The sequence below is a fragment of the Procambarus clarkii genome, chromosome 14 (genome assembly GCF_040958095.1).
Source record: "Procambarus clarkii isolate CNS0578487 chromosome 14, FALCON_Pclarkii_2.0, whole genome shotgun sequence".
Taxonomy (NCBI): Eukaryota; Metazoa; Arthropoda; class Malacostraca; order Decapoda; family Cambaridae; genus Procambarus; species Procambarus clarkii.
Window position 1 is genome coordinate 29,051,603 of NC_091163.1, and position 17,133 is coordinate 29,068,735.

Genomic DNA, 17,133 nt, shown 5'->3' on the forward strand with positions numbered 1-17,133 from the left:
AACATGTTGGAACAGTTGGCAGTCTCCTCCACACTGCCAGCAGCCAACATGTTGGAACAGTTGGCAGGCTCCTCCACACTGCCAGCAGCCAACATGTTGGAACAGTTGACAGTCTCCTCCACACTGCCAGCAGCCAACATGTTGGAACAGTTGGCAGCCTCTCCCACACTGCCAGCAGCCAACATGTTGGAACAGTTGGCAGTATCCCCACACTGCCAGCAGCCAACATGTTGGAACAGTTGGCAGCCTCCCCCACACTGCCAGCAGCCAACATGTTGGAACAGTTGGCAGCCTCTCCCACACTGCCAGCAGCCAACATGTTGGAACAGTTGGCAGTCTCCTCCACACTGCCAGCAGCCAACATGTTGGAACAGTTGGCAATCTTCCCCACACTGCCAGCAGCCAACATGTTGGAACAGTTGGCAGTGTCCTCCACACTGCCAGCAGCCAACATGTTGGAACAGTTGACAGTCTCCTCCACACTGCCAGCAGCCAACATGTTGGAACAGTTGGCAGTCTCCTCCACACTGCCAGCAGCCAACATGTTGGAAAAGTTGACAGTCTCCTCCACACTGCCAGCAGCCAACATGTTGGAAAAGTTGACAGTCTCCTCCACACTGCCAGCAGCCAACATGTTGGAACAGTTGGCAGTCTCCTCCACACTGCCAGCAGCCAACATGTTGGAACAGTTGGCAGCCTCTCCCACACTGCCAGCAGCCAACATGCTGGAACAGTTGGCAGTCTCCTCCACACTGCCAGCAGCCAACATGTTGGAACAGTTGGCAGCCTCTCCCACACTGCCAGCAGCCAACATGCTGGAACAGTTGGCAGTCTCCTCCACACTGCCAGCAGCCAACATGCTGGAACAGTTGGCAGTCTCCTCCACACTGCCAGCAGCCAACATGCTGGAACAGTTGGCAGTCTCCTCCACACTGCCAGCAGCCAACATGCTGGAACAGTTGGCAGTCTCCTCCACACTGCCAGCAGCCAACATGCTGGAACAGTTGGCAGTCTCCTCCACACTGCCAGCAGCCAACATGCTGGAACAGTTGGCAGTCTCCTCCACACTGCCAGCAGCCAACATGCTGGAACAGTTGGCAGCCTCCCCCACACTGCCAGCAGCCAACATGCTGGAACAGTTGGCAGCCTCCCCCACACTGCCAGCAGCCAACATGCTGGAACAGTTGGCAGCCTCCCCCACACTCGTCTGAAGGGCTACCATTAGCAGCAACATAGTAACTAGAGAAGGTATTCACGTGACGGGATCATAACGGGTAAAGTGGTCAAAACATGACCCGAGCATCTTGCCCGATCGCCAACCGGGATACCAACCTGTCCTCTTATAAATTACGGCTGAATTGGCCGTTGGCCCGTATGGCCGAATATGGACGTAATATGAAATGAAAAAAATTGAAAATAAATTTAGGATTTTTTTGGCCAAAACAGTAAGTTAAGGGTCCTCTGGTAGGTTAGGTGGGCAGGAAATTCTCCTTAAGTTTCAAAACGCCATGAAAAATGTTAATTGAAAGTTTCCTCTCCTAACCATTCTTAGTAAGCTAGAGAGCTCAAACAGAAAATGGGACAGTACATCACTTTCATGAGCCGATTTAAATTAAAATTACGTCCATTATTGGCCATAGCGCGCATACGAGCGAAAAGCGACATTATTTTTAAGAGGATGGGTTGATTTATGAGGATAAATGCCTCCATTAGTGTCATATTTAATGGTTTCCCCTGGATCCTGTAGTCGTAGCGGGAGTCATGTGTGCGAAACATTGAGGAAAACGCACCACAAGAGCCTGTAGGAGCTATATTCATGTTGCCACACAAGCTTGCTGGCGCCACATGGGCCACATGAGCATGTGGGAGGAGATCCCCCCCCCCCCTTAATGCTACAGCAGAATTCATTACCATCAGTCGGTCCCCTAACATGCTTGAAGCGGCCTTTTGTTTATGCCTGTGTGTTTTATCGCCCTAAGAATATATTGTCTCCAACAACGTTGTTGGGTTGTGGTTCCTGTGTTTGCGGGAGTACTCACCTAGTTGTGCAAGAGGGGTTGGGGTTGAGCTTCGGCTCTTTTGTCCCGCCTCTGAACTGTCAGTCATCCGGTGTTCAGGTTACTGAGCCTATTAGGTTCCATTATATCTACACTTGAAACTGTGTATGCAGTCTGCCTCGACCACATCACTGTCAAATGCATTCCATTACAATTGTGTGTGTATTCATTTAGTTGTGTTTGCGAGGGTTGAACTCTGATCTTTCGGCCCGCCTCTCAACTGTCAATCTAACTATATAGTTAGTAACTGTCAACTGTTACTAACTATACTAACTATTTTTTTCCACATACACGCAAACACACACACACACACACACACACACACACACACACACACACACACACACACACACACACACACACACACACACACACACACACACATCGACACACACACCCACACACACACACACACACACACACACACACACACACACACACACACACACACACACACACACACACACACACACACACACACACACACCCACACCCACACACACACACACACACACACACACACACACACACACACACACACACACACACACACACATCGACACACACACACACACACACACACACACACACACACACACACACACACACACACACACACACACACACACACACACACACACACACACACACACAGTTCCTATCCCAAGTTCTTTCCCAAGAGGCAGACAAGAGGAGCTCCAGCATATTTCAATAATCCTAAGTATTGTAGTACAGGATGATGATAGTGAGTGGTGTCCCAGACAACATAAAGGTATAGTGCTTTTGAAAAATAGGTGAGATAACAGGAATGTGCCAAGGGAAGTGAAATAGTGGATGAGAAAAAGTTACCCCTAGTGTTTACAGTGCAGAGAACAACATTGAAGATGGCCGCCTGCAAGAGGAAATACATAACTGAGCTTGATTTTGCTGGATTCAGTGAAGAAAGCATTGAGATAACCAGTCTATACAACAAGGTGGTAAAATTAGATACTATTGTGACCTCTCATGTAGAAATAATTAGTAAATTGAAAGAAAGTAATGACCATTTAAATAGCAAAGTTGTATGTCTTGAGGGTGTAGTGAAAGACTTGCGCAAGGATAAGATTCAATTGGAAACTAATTGCAAAGCCATGGAAGAAGAAAATAGACTCTTAAAAATAGCTTTGGAAGAAGTTAAAGTAAATTTAAACATAAATAACTACAATAGGTTAGGTAAGGAATTTCAACAGGAGAAACAGCTTTTGTCAGCACAGATGGAGGAAGTTACACAGGGAATAGAACAGTGCAAGAAAGATATGCAACTCACTTATGCACAAGTGGCCAAGGAGAAGGAAAATATAGAAGAAGCAGTAAAGGAAGTCAAACACTGCAGCAACCAAGATAAAACAAACATTAGGCTAGAAGTGAGGAAAGAATTGGCATCTAACCCGAAGTTGGTGCAAAACACAGTTGATCGGAGTAAGTCCCTGATAATTTTTGGCTGCAAGGAAAAGGAGATAACATCTAGGTCAGAAAGAGCTGTAGAAGAAGAAAAAGTAGTAGATAAAATTGTTGGCCTCGTGGAAGGTCTTACAACCATAGAGAATGTCTGCGACTACAGGAGAATAGGCAGATATGTAAAAGGGAAAGATCGACCTTTGAGGATCACCCTAAATGGTACCAAACAAATGGAAGAAGTATTAAGGAATGCTTGAAAATTACAAAGTGATGAGGATGGGAAAGTGTGGTCGTTAAGACGAGATCTTTCAAAAGAAGATAGAGAGAAGCTGAAACTGAACCTCGCCGAGGCAAAACGTTTAAATGAGAGCAGGAATGAAGAAGAAATCAATTCTTTTTTCTACAAAGTGATAGGGGTAGGCAGACCAGTAAAGTGGTACATAAAGGCAAACCAACAAAATCATTAGAGAAAGGGGGAGTGAAGAATAAGGAGAGGGGGAACAAGTTCCTCAAGATTGCATACACCAACATAGATGGAGTAAGATCAAAGATACTGGAGTTAAGTGATATAATACAGCTGCAGACACCAGACATTGTTGCACTCACGGAGACAAAACTTGAAGATGCTATTTTAAATGAGGTCATATTCCCAAGGGGCTACTCAATTTGGAGACGGGACAGAAAAATCAGGAAAGGCGGTGGCGTTGCTGTGCTGGTGAAAGAACACCTAAAGGTGAACGAAATAATGACTGCCAATCCACAAGAAGTTGACATAATAGCACTAGAGATCTGCCATGAGGATGATAAACTAATGATCATAAATGCATATAGTCCACCGTTAAGCAGCACATGGTCAAAGGAGGAGCTAGATAGTAAACGAGAAGGTCTTATAATAATAATGAGAGAGAGATCATAGCGAGAGCGGATAACGATAGTTCACGACTGTTGATAGTCAGCGACTTCAACTTGAAATCCATAGACTGGGAAGCATGTGAAGCTAAAACAGAAGATTTCTGGACCTGTAAATTTTTAGACCTCATCCTGGAAACATTCTTGTATCAACATGTTAAACAAGCTACGAGGATGAGGGAAGGGGACGTTCCCTCCATGCTAGATTTGATATTTACCAGGAAGGAGGAAGAAATATTTGACATTCAGTACCTTCCTCCCTTGGGTAAAAGTGACCATGTCTTTTTGGGAATAAAGTATGCAATGCGTTATAATCTGGAAGAAAATATGACGGTCGATGCAAATGAAAAACCTGACTTTAGGAGAGGACATTATGGCAACCTTAGAAATTTTTTTAGTGAGTATAATTGGACAGACTTGTTGCTAGGCAAGAAAGTGAATGAGATGTATGTCAGGTTTTGTGAAATATATGATAAAGGCACTAAAAAATTTATACCAAAACAGAGAAGCAGAACTAGGAAACAGGATTGGTTCAACAGAAAGTGCGAGAGGGCCAGAGACCAAAACACACAAAAATGGATTCAATACAGGAAGAGGCCGAACCCCCAAACATACCAGCGATACAAAGATGCGAGAAACAACTACACGGCAGTGAGGAGAGAGGCAGAAAGAAATTTTGAAAAAGGGATTGCAGACAAATGCAAAACAGAACCAGGTCTGTTCTATAAATTCATAAACAACAAATTGCATGTAAAAGATAATATTCAGAGGTTGAAAATGGAAAATAGATTCACGGAAAATGAAAAGGAAATGTGTGAAACATTAAACGAAAAGTTCCAAAGTGTGTTTGTACCAAATGAAATCTTCAGGGAACCAGATACAATAAGAATTCCAGAGAACAACTTAGAGCACATAGAGGTGTCCAGAGACGAAGTGGAAAAAATACTCAAGGAGCTAAATAAGAACAAAGCAGTTGGTCCAGATAGAGTTTCACCATGGGTTCTGAGAGAATGTGCACCTGAGCTCAGCATTCCTCTTCAACTGATTTTTCATGCATCCCTGTATACAGGAGTTGTAGCTGATGTGTGGAAAAAGGTTAACATAGTTCCAATCTACAAAAGTGGAAGCAGGGAAGACCCCCTTAATTATAGACCGGTATCATTGACAAGTGTAATAGTCAAAATATTGGAAAAAATAATTAAAACTAAATGGGTAGAACACCTGGAGAGAAATGATATAATATCAGACAGAGAGTATGGTTTTCGATCTGGAAGATCCTGTGTATCGAATTTACTCAGTTTCTATGATCGAGCAACAGAGATATTACAGGAAAGAGATGGTTGGGTTGACTGCATCTATCTGGACCTAAAAAAGGCTTTCGACAGAGTTCCACATAAGAGGTTGTTCTGGAAACTGGAAAATATTGGAGGAGTGACAGGTACGCTTCTAACATGGATGAAAAATTTTCTGACTGATAGAAAAATGAGGGCTGTGATCAGGGGCAATGTATCGGACTGGAGAAATGTCACAAGTGGAGTATCACAGGGTTCAGTTCTTGCACCAGTGATGTTTATTGTCTACATAAATGATCTACCAGTTGGTATACAGAATTATATGAACATGTTTGCTGATGATGCTAAGATAATAGGAAGGATAAGAAACTTAGATGATTGTCATGCCCTTCAAGAAGACCTGGACAAAATAAGTATATGGAGCGCCACTTGGCAAATGGAATTTTATGTTAATAAATGCCATGTTATGGAATGTGGAACAGGAGAACATAGACCCCACACAACCTATATATTATGTGAGAAATCTTTAAAGAATTCTGATAAAGAGAGAGATCTAGGGGTGGTTCTAGATAGAAAACTATCACCTGAGGACCACATAAAGAATATTGTGCGAGGAGCCTATGCCACGCTTTCTAACTTCAGAATTGCTTTTAAATAAATGGATGGCGATATACTAAAGAAATTGTTCACGACTTTTGTTAGGCCAAAGCTAGAATATGCAGCAGTTGTGTGGTGCCCATATCTTAAGAAGCACATCAACAGACTGAAAAGGTGCAAAGACATGCTACTAAGTGGCTCCCAGAACTGAAGGGCAAGAGCTACGAGGAGAGGTTAGAGGCATTAAATATGCCAAAACTAGAAGACAGAAGAAAAAGAGGTGATATGATCACTACATACAAAATAGTAACAGGAATTGATAAAATCGATAGGGAAGATTTCTTGAGCCCTGGAACGTTAAGAACAAGAGGTCATAGATATAAACTAGCTAAACACAGATGGCGAAGAAATATAAGAAAATTCACTTTCGCAAACAGTGTGGTAGACGGTTGGAACAAGTTAGGTGAGATGGTGGTGGAGGCCAAGACCGTCAGTAGTTTCAAAGCGTTATAAGACAAAGAGTGCTGGGAAGACGGGACACCACGAGCGTAGCTCTCATCCTGTAACTACACTTAGAAAATAACACTTAGGTAATTACACTCCTGAAACTAGGCAGTGGAAACAGGAGGCCAGACACAGGATACAGAATATGAGATGAAGTACTTAATGAAACGGACAGAGAGAAAGATCTAGGAGTTGATATCACACCAAATCTGTCTCCTGAAGCCCACATAAAAAGAATAACGTCTGCGGCATATGCGAGGCTGGCTAACATCATAACAGCGTTCAAGAACCTGTGTAACGAATCATTCAGAATCTTGTACACTACATATCAAAGACCAATCCTGGAGTATGCGGCCCCAGCATGGAGCCCGTACCTTGTCAAGCACAAGACGAAACTGGAAAAACTCCAAAGGTATGCCACTAGACTAGTCCCAGAACTAAGAGGCATGAGTTACGAGGAAAGGCTGCGGGAAATGCACCTTACGACACTGGAAGACAGAAGAGTAAGGGGAGACGTGATCACAACCTACAAAATCCTCAGGGGAATCGACCGGGTAAACAAGGATAAACTATTCAACACTGGTGGGACACGAGCAAGGGGACACAGGTAGAAACTGAGTACCCACATGAGCCACAGGGACGTTAGAAGGAACTTTTTCAGTGTCGGAGTAGTTAACAGGTGGAATGCATTAGGCAGTGATGTGGTGGAGGCTGACTCCATACACAGTTTTAAATGTAGATATGATAGGGCTCAGTAGGCTCAGGAATCTGTACACTAGTTGATTGATCTGTTGAGAGGCGGGACCAAGGAGCCAAAGCTCAACCCCCGCAAGCACAAATAGGTGAGCACACACACACACACACACACACACACATACACACACGCACACACACACACACATACACACACGCACACACACACACACACACACACACACACACACACACACACACACACACACACACACACACACACACACACACACACACACACGCACACACACACATACACACACGCACACACACACACACATATACACATACACACACACACACACACACACACACATACACACACGCACACACACACACACAGTCTTCTGTCCTGTTGTCTTGTCCCAGTCTTCCTAATCTTCCAGTCGTCCTAGTCTCATTCCGAAAGGAAAACTATGAGGAGAGAAGAAATTTTCTAACAGATATAAATCAGAGCTCAGGGGAAAGACAGCCCAAGACATGATGGACTACATCACGCAGAAGTGTAAGGATGCAACAGACACGTTCGTCCCGGTCCAAAAGGAAAACAATGATATTAGGATGAGAAACTCATGGTTCAGTCAGAGTTATAGGCTAGCTAAGCAGCAAAGTAAAAGGACGTGGAGAAACTAGAAATAACAGGACACTTGAGAGCATAGAAGGATACCAGAGAACAAGGAATGAATATGTCAGGTTAAGAAGAGAGGTAGAAGGGCAATACGAAAACGACATGGCAAAGACACAGACTAAATTGCTGCAATGCCACATCAGGAGCAAAACAACAGTAAAGGAACAAGTAATGAAACTGGGGGTAGGGGCAGACAGACTCACTACAAACGACAAGGAAGTGTGCGAGGAACTGAGTAAAAAATTCCAAGAGGTCTTCAAATTAGAGAAAGGAGATGTTCCAGAGATAAGAGAGGGAATAGATAGCCAGGAACCACAAGAAGAGTTTGAGATTACCAGTGAGAGATGTAAGGCAGCTTTTGCTAGAGTTGGATGTGACAAAGGCTATAGGCCCAGATGGAATCTTCCCTTGGATACTAAAGAAAGGAGCAGAAGCACTGTTCCTGCCTCTGTCCATGGTGTATAACAAATCCCTAGAAAAAGGGGAACTGGCAAAAATTTCGATGATGGCTAATGTAATCTCGACATACAAGAAGGGGGATAGACAGGATGCACTGAACTACTGGCCAGTGTCCCTATTTTGCATACCATGCAAACTGATGGAAAATATTGTGGAAAAAAATCTAATGGAACATCTGGAGCGAAGGACCTTTGTAACACAGCATCAACATGGGTTCAGGGATGGCAAGTCCAACCTCACAAGATTAATTGAATTCTACGACCAAGCAACAAAAATCAGGCAAGAAAGAGAGGGGTGGGCATACTGTATATTTTTGGAGAGCCAGAAAGCCTTTGATACAGTACCACACAAGAGTCTAGTGAAAAAGCTGGAGATGCAGGGAGGATTGAAAAGGAAGGTACTCCATTGGACAAGTGAGTACCTAAGCAACAGAAGACAGCGAGTTACTGTGAGGGGTGAGGTCTCAGATTGGCGAGACGTCACCAGTGGAGTCCCGCAGGGTTCAGTCCTTGGACCTATACTGTTTCTGATATATGTAAATGATCTCGCAAAGGATATAGAATCGATCCTCTCATTGTTTGCTGACGTTGCAAAATATATGAGGAGCATTAAAACAGAGGAAGATAGTAAGTGGTTTCAAGATGACCTAGATAGGCTGAGTGAATGGTCCATCAAACGGCTACTAAAGTTCAAGCCGAGTAAATGCAAGGTAATGAAACTAGGCGGCGGAAACAGGAGGCCCGACACAGGAAACAGAATAGGAGATGAACTACTTCACGAAACGGACGGAGAGAAAGATCTAGGAGTTGATATCACACCAAACCTGTCTCCTGAAGCCCACATAAAAAGAATTTCGTCTGTGGCATATGCGAGGCTGGCTAACATCAGAACAGCCTTCAGAAACCTGTGTAAGGAATCATTCAGAACTTTGTATACCACTTATGTAAGACCAACCTTAGAGTATGCGGCCCCAGCATGGAGCTCGTACCTTGCCAAGCACATGACGAAGCTGGAAAAAGTTCAGAGGTATGCCACTAGGCTAGTCCAGAACTAAGAGGCATGAGTTACGAAGAAAGGCTGCGTGAAATGCACCTCACGACACTACAAGACAGACGAGTAAGGGAAGACATGATCACTAGCTACAAAATTCTCAGAGGAGTTGACAGGGTAGATAAGGGTAAACTGTTTAAAACGGGTGGTACGCGAACAATGGGACACAGGTGGAGACTGTGTACCCAAATGAGCCACAGAGACGTCAGAAAGAATTTTTTTCAGTGTCAAAGTAGTTAACAGATGGAATGCATTAGGCAGTGATGTGGTGGAGGCTGACTCCATACACAGTTTCAAATGTAGATATGATAGGGCCCAGTAGGCTCAGGAATCTGTACACCAGTTGATTGACGGTTGAGAGGCGGGACCAAAGAGCCAGAGCTCAACCCCCGCAAGCACAACTAGGTGACAACTAAGTGAGTACACATACATACACCATAGCCGGTGGAGATGGCGAGGTTAGTGAGGCCCTGTAGCGGAGAGTTATTTTTCTGCTTACAGCTAGAGGCAGTTTGGGGGGAACCCTTGAGAAACTTCCGATAAACTGACGTGTCCGGGTCACTTCTCAAGACATTCGTCGTTACAGTGTTGTGAAGTTTGGTCACTGTTGCGTCCAGAAGTTACAGTGTTGTGAAGTTTGGTCACTGTAACGTCCAGAAGTTACAGTGTTGTGAAGTTTGGTCACTGTAACGTCCAGAAGTTACAGTGTTGTGAAGTTTGGTCACTGTAGTTTCAGAAGTTTGCATAAAAGTTGTGATTTTGAGGAGAAAGTTTGACAGATCTGTAGACGCATATACCAATGTATATTATTAAGGATAACTAGTTTGTTCACTGTTATACAAATGACTTACATGAAGCCCATTTTATTTCCAACAAATAATTAGTTTCATTTGCTGGTGTAGTTAGTTAACTGGTGGTAAATATCAGAAGGTCACCGGTCAACTTTTTTGCACTATTCGAATCATTAACAGATCAAGTTGACAAATACACTTAAATTGTGTTTTTATGACTTCAAATATTGTTCATTTAATTAAAATCTGGTGACCATTGATGACCCATTCTTGTATTACTTTGCCAGTGAGTGCACTCATTATTATTATTGTAATTATGGTCAAATTTATGCATTTTCATTTATTGTATGTCTTATTTTTTATGAATTTATCAAAATTATAATAATAATAGTCAATAAAAATAATAATAATATTTTTTAAGTTTGATGAACTTCGTTTTGGAGTTTGAATGGCAGTTATACACTTATTCATTACAGTTATCTCCAGCAGTAGGGATTTGCTGGTGCTATTCAACACCATTTGTTGTGTTATTAGTCATTCATTAACAAAATATTCGAGTTCTTGCAGTGGCTTTTGATTGGTTGCAAAGCTAAATTTGTTCAATAGTAAACTCGATGACCGCCTTTAGGGATTCGAACCCAGGCCGCCAGGGTGGGGTCCCCAGCATCATGCTCACTCTTTCATCATTTGCATTATAAGTGTTTGGAGGTCATGAGAGCAGCAATGAGACTGAGCACTTATTATGTTTTTACTTTTTAACTTTCCTGGACGTAATACTCGGCTGCTATCCTGATGGTCTTGGTTCGAATCCTTGAGGACACATTTTCTGTTGAATATTATGTCTATGAAACAGGATATCTGTCTGTCCAAGGTTGCAGGACATACGCTCGAGGCTTGTTTCATTCAATTATTTTTGCACGGTGATTGCTGCAAGGTACGTGCTCAACATTGATGGGTCAGGTTCTGTACCATTGAAATGAGTTCCACGTAAGCACTTGCGATGCATTGCGATTTAGATTGCGATGATTTAGCTTGCGATGATTTGCCTTGTGATGATTTCGAGGTTTAGCATTCTCGCTAAGATTAGACAAGTATATGAATCAGTTTGCGGTAAATATTACAATAGGAACTGCCTCGTATAGGCCAATATAGGCCTGCTGCAGGTCCGTAACTTTTATGTACTCGAAGCATCAGAGCTTCGACAGCACTTTCCATGAGAGATTTACTTAGCAAGATTGTAGGCGTTTCTCAGCATTGCTTTAGTTAGTTTTTATATACATATCTCACTGTGTTAAGGTTTTGACACGCACGACGAAGCTTGACTATAATTAGCTATTAATTACACAAACAAAATAAAAAATGTGTTTCAGTTTTCAATGAAATTCATTTAACTCAAAGTTGAATTACAATCACCACCATCCACTTTTGCTGGACAGTAGAGGGATGGTCTGGCTCCTTTGCTGGTCAGGGAACAATTCCCTCGATTTCTCGATTGGCTGGGCACTATTCCTTACCTGCGGCCTCCCATCCCAGCTCCTATCCTGCCGTCAAATCACGTCCCAGACATTCTATCCTAGCACTTTCTTCTGTAATTACCTCACCTTACCTCACTCCCATCAACTGCATCGGTAATTCATTTTCCCGAATCTATTAATTATCACCAGCGGCCAAGTTATTACTGCCACAAGAACTGATCAAATGTCCTGGCAAATATCCTCAACAGGATGTAGCTTATGTGAGGTTATTTATAAAAGTTGTTTATATTTATGTAACTATTTATAATTATTGTTATTTATTTTCATTGGCAGATATATTAATTATTAATTATTACTTTTGAAAAACACTGATAGTGTCTTCTGAGACAAAAATGTGGAGGAATAATGTGTTGTGTAATTTAGAAGATGATTTATCTGCAGTTTTCTCAGTGGCTGAATGGGCTTCATTAAGACCCTGTGACAAGGAACAAGAGAAGCGCGTTAACTATTCTCTTCCAGGACGAGGATGGACGAGGAAAAAGTGGTAGAGAAAGTGGCACTCTCTGCTGCAACACTAGAGGAGAGAGTTAAGTGGCACTCTCTGCTGCAACACTAGAGGAGAGAGTTAAGTGCCACTCTCTGCTGCAACACTAGAGGAGAGAGTTAAGTGCCACTCTCTGCTGCAACACTAGAGGAGAGAGTTAAGTGCCACTCTCTGCTGCAACACTAGAGGAGAGAGTTAAGTGCCACTCTCTGCTGCAACACTAGAGGAGAGAGTTAAGTGGCACTCTCTGCTGCAACACTAGAGGAGAGAGTTAAGTGGCACTCTCTGCTGCAACACTAGAGGAGAGAGTTAAGTGGCACTCTCTGCTGCAACACTAGAGGAGAGAGTTAAGTGGCACTCTCTGCTGCAACACTAGAGGAGAGAGTTAAGTGGCACTCTCTGCTGCATCACTAGAGGAGAGAGTTAAGTGCCACTCTCTGCTGCAACACTAGAGGAGAGAGTTAAGTGCCACTCTCTGCTGCAACACTAGAGGAGAGAGTTAAGTGCCACTCTCTGCTGCAACACTAGAGGAGAGAGTTAAGTGCCACTCTCTGCTGCAACACTAGAGGAGAGAGTTAAGTGCCACTCTCTGCTGCATCACTAGAGGAGAGAGTTAAGTGCCACTCTCTGCTGCAACACTAGAGGAGAGAGTTAAGTGCCACTCTCTGCTGCAACACTAGAGGAGAGAGTTAAGTGCCACTCTCTGCTGCAACACTAGAGGAGAGAGTTAAGTGTCACTCTCTGCTGCAACACTAGAGGAGAGAGTTAAGTGCCACTCTCTGCTGCAACACTAGAGGAGAGAGTTAAGTGCCACTCTCTGCTGCATCACTAGAGGAGAGAGTTAAGTGCCACTCTCTGCTGCAACACTAGAGGAGAGAGTTAAGTGGCACTCTCTGCTGCAACACTAGAGGAGAGAGTTAAGTGCCACTCTCTGCTGCAACACTAGAGGAGAGAGTTAAGTGCCACTCTCTGCTGCATCACTAGAGGAGAGAGTTAAGTGGCACTCTCTGCTGCAACACTAGAGGAGAGAGTTAAGTGCCACTCTCTGCTGCAACACTAGAGGAGAGAGTTAAGTGCCACTCTCTGCTGCAACACTAGAGGAGAGAGTTAAGTGCCACTCTCTGCTGCAACACTAGAGGAGAGAGTTAAGTGCCACTCTCTGCTGCAACACTAGAGGAGAGAGTTAAGTGGCACTCTCTGCTGCAACACTAGAGGAGAGAGTTAAGTGGCACTCTCTGCTGCAACACTAGAGGAGAGAGTTAAGTGGCACTCTCTGCTGCAACACTAGAGGAGAGAGTTAAGTGGCACTCTCTGCTGCAACACTAGAGGAGAGAGTTAAGTGGCACTCTCTGCTGCATCACTAGAGGAGAGAGTTAAGTGCCACTCTCTGCTGCAACACTAGAGGAGAGAGTTAAGTGCCACTCTCTGCTGCAACACTAGAGGAGAGAGTTAAGTGCCACTCTCTGCTGCAACACTAGAGGAGAGAGTTAAGTGCCACTCTCTGCTGCAACACTAGAGGAGAGAGTTAAGTGCCACTCTCTGCTGCATCACTAGAGGAGAGAGTTAAGTGCCACTCTCTGCTGCAACACTAGAGGAGAGAGTTAAGTGCCACTCTCTGCTGCAACACTAGAGGAGAGAGTTAAGTGCCACTCTCTGCTGCAACACTAGAGGAGAGAGTTAAGTGTCACTCTCTGCTGCAACACTAGAGGAGAGAGTTAAGTGCCACTCTCTGCTGCAACACTAGAGGAGAGAGTTAAGTGCCACTCTCTGCTGCATCACTAGAGGAGAGAGTTAAGTGCCACTCTCTGCTGCAACACTAGAGGAGAGAGTTAAGTGGCACTCTCTGCTGCAACACTAGAGGAGAGAGTTAAGTGCCACTCTCTGCTGCAACACTAGAGGAGAGAGTTAAGTGCCACTCTCTGCTGCATCACTAGAGGAGAGAGTTAAGTGGCACTCTCTGCTGCAACACTAGAGGAGAGAATTAAGTGGCACTCTCTGCTGCAACACTAGAGGAGAGAGTTAAGTGGCACTCTCTGCTGCAACACTAGAGGAGAGAGTTAAGTGGCACTCTCTGCTGCAACACTAGAGGAGAGAGTTAAGTGGCACTCTCTGCTGCAACACTAGAGGAGAGAGTTAAGTGCCACTCTGCTGCAACACTAGAGGAGAGAGTTAAGTGGCACTCTCTGCTGCAACACTAGAGGAGAGAGTTAAGTGCCACTCTCTGCTGCAACACTAGAGGAGAGAGTTAAGTGCCACTCTCTGCTGCAACACTAGAGGAGAGAGTTAAGTGCCACTCTCTGCTGCATCACTAGAGGAGAGAGTTAAGTGCCACTCTCTGCTGCAACACTAGAGGAGAGAGTTAAGTGCCACTCTCTGTTGCAACACTAGAGGAGAGAGTTAAGTGCCACTCTCTGCTGCAACACTAGAGGAGAGAGTTAAGTGCCACTCTCTGCTGCATCACTAGAGGAGAGAGTTAAGTGCCACTCTCTGCTGCAACACTAGAGGAGAGAGTTAAGTGCCACTCTCTGCTGCAACACTAGAGGAGAGAGTTAAGTGCCACTCTCTGCTGCAACACTAGAGGAGAGAGTTAAGTGGCACTCTCTGCTGCAAACACTAGAGGAGAGAGTTAAGTGGCACTCTCTGCTGCAACACTAGAGGAGAGAGTTAAGTGCCACTCTCTGCTGCAACACTAGAGGAGAGAGTTAAGTGCCACTCTCTGCTGCAACACTAGAGGAGAGAGTTAAGTGCCACTCTCTGCTGCAACACTAGAGGAGAGAGTTAAGTGCCACTCTCTGCTGCAACACTAGAGGAGAGAGTTAAGTGGCACTCTCTGCTGCAACACTAGAGGAGAGAGTTAAGTGCCACTCTCTGCTGCAACACTAGAGGAGAGAGTTAAGTGCCACTCTCTGATGCAACACTAGAGGAGAGAGTTAAGTGGCACTCTCTGCTGCAACACTAGAGGAGAGAGTTAAGTGCCACTCTCTGCTGCAACACTAGAGGAGAGAGTTAAGTGGCACTCTCTGCTGCAACACTAGAGGAGAGAGTTAAGTGCCACTCTCTGCTGCAACACTAGAGGAGAGAGTTAAGTGCCACTCTCTGCTGCAACACTAGAGGAGAGAGTTAAGTGCCACTCTCTGCTGCAACACTAGAGGAGAGAGTTAAGTGGCACTCTCCTCTTAGGTCTTTAGTAAATTCTTAGTCTGCTCTTATGTACATGAGCACCAATAACGAGGCTAGTCTCGTTTTACTGAGCGCTCAGGTGAGGTCATTTTCATCTTACTGAACGCTCAGGTGAGGTCACATTCATCTTACTGAGCGCTCAGGTGAGGTCATATTCATCTTACTGAACGCTCAGGTGAGGTCACATTCATCTTACTGAGCGCTCAGGTGAGGTCACATTCATCTTACTGAACGCTCAGGTGAGGTCATATCCATCTTACTGAACGCTCAGGTGAGGTCACATTCATCTTACTGAGCGCTCAGGTGAGGTCACATTCATCTTACTGAGCGCTCAGGTGAGGTCACATTCATCTTACTGAACGCTCAGGTGAGGTCATATTCATCTTACTGAGCGCTCAGGTGAGGTCACATTCATCTTACTGAGCGCTCAGGTGAGGTCACATTCATCTTACTGAGCGCTCAGGTGAGGTCACATTCATCTTACTGAAAGTTCAGGTGAGGTCACATTCATCTTACTGAGCGCTCAGGTGAGGTCACATTCATCTTACTGAACGCTCAGGTGAGGTCATACTCATCTTACTGAACGCTCAGGTGAGGTCATATTCATCTTACTGAGCGCCCAGGTGAGGTCATATTCATCTTACTGAACGCTCAGGTGAGGTCATATTCATCTTACTGAACGCTCAGGTGAGGTCATATTCATCTTACTGAGCGCCCAGGTGAGGTCATATTCATCTTACTGAACGCTCAGGTGAGGTCATATTCATCTTACTGAGCGCCCAGGTGAGGTCACATTCATCTTACTGAGCGCTCAGGTGAGGTCATATTCATCTTACTGAACGCTCAGGTGAGGTCACATTCATCTTACTGAGCACTCAGGTGAGGTCACATTCATCTTACTGAGCGCCCAGGTGAAGTCACATTCATCTTACTGAGCGCCCAGGTGGGGTCATATTCATCTTACTGAACGCTCAGGTGAGGTCACATTCATCTTACTGAGCACTCAGGTGAGGTCACATTCATCTTACTGAGCGCCCAGGTGGGGTCATATTCATCTTACTGAGCGCCCAGGTGGGGTCATATTCATCTTACTGAGCGCCCAGGTGGGGTCATATTCATCTTACTGAGCGCCCAGGTGAGGATGAAGAAGCATAAGCTTGTTTTGTTTAAGTTATCTCTGAGCCTATGATGCCTCAGTTCTTCACTGAGTTTATTTGACCTTCCATTTCTTTCTTTCTTGTAAGTTACTATTTACTGCACATAGTTCAGCCACATTCAGACTTCTATGTTTATGTTATGAACTTCTTTAGTCTCTTTTGTCATTGAGGACATATCTAGTGCTCTAAAAAGTGGAAATTGTTGGACTGAGTGTATATATATGTGCAGTGTGTATGTATATATATGTGTACTGTGTATATATGAACAGTGTGTATGTATATATATGTGTAGTGTGTATA

General features: G+C 44.3%; 1 protein-coding gene across 1 annotated transcript; it reads left to right on the forward strand.

Annotated features, from left to right (window-relative positions):
• The first annotated feature begins 227 nt into the window (after nucleotides 1–227).
• LOC138364771 (secreted effector protein EspF(U)-like) lies at nucleotides 228–1,211 on the forward strand. The gene has a single exon (XM_069324743.1). The coding sequence runs from the start codon at nucleotides 228–230 to the stop codon at nucleotides 1,209–1,211; it is 984 nt and encodes a 327-aa protein (XP_069180844.1).
• Nucleotides 1,212–17,133: the final 15,922 nt, after the last annotated feature.

Coding starts and splice junctions, on each gene's coding strand:
- LOC138364771 (XM_069324743.1), top strand. CDS start 228: ATGTTGGAACAGTTGGCAGCCTCCCCCACACTGCCAGCAGCCAACATG.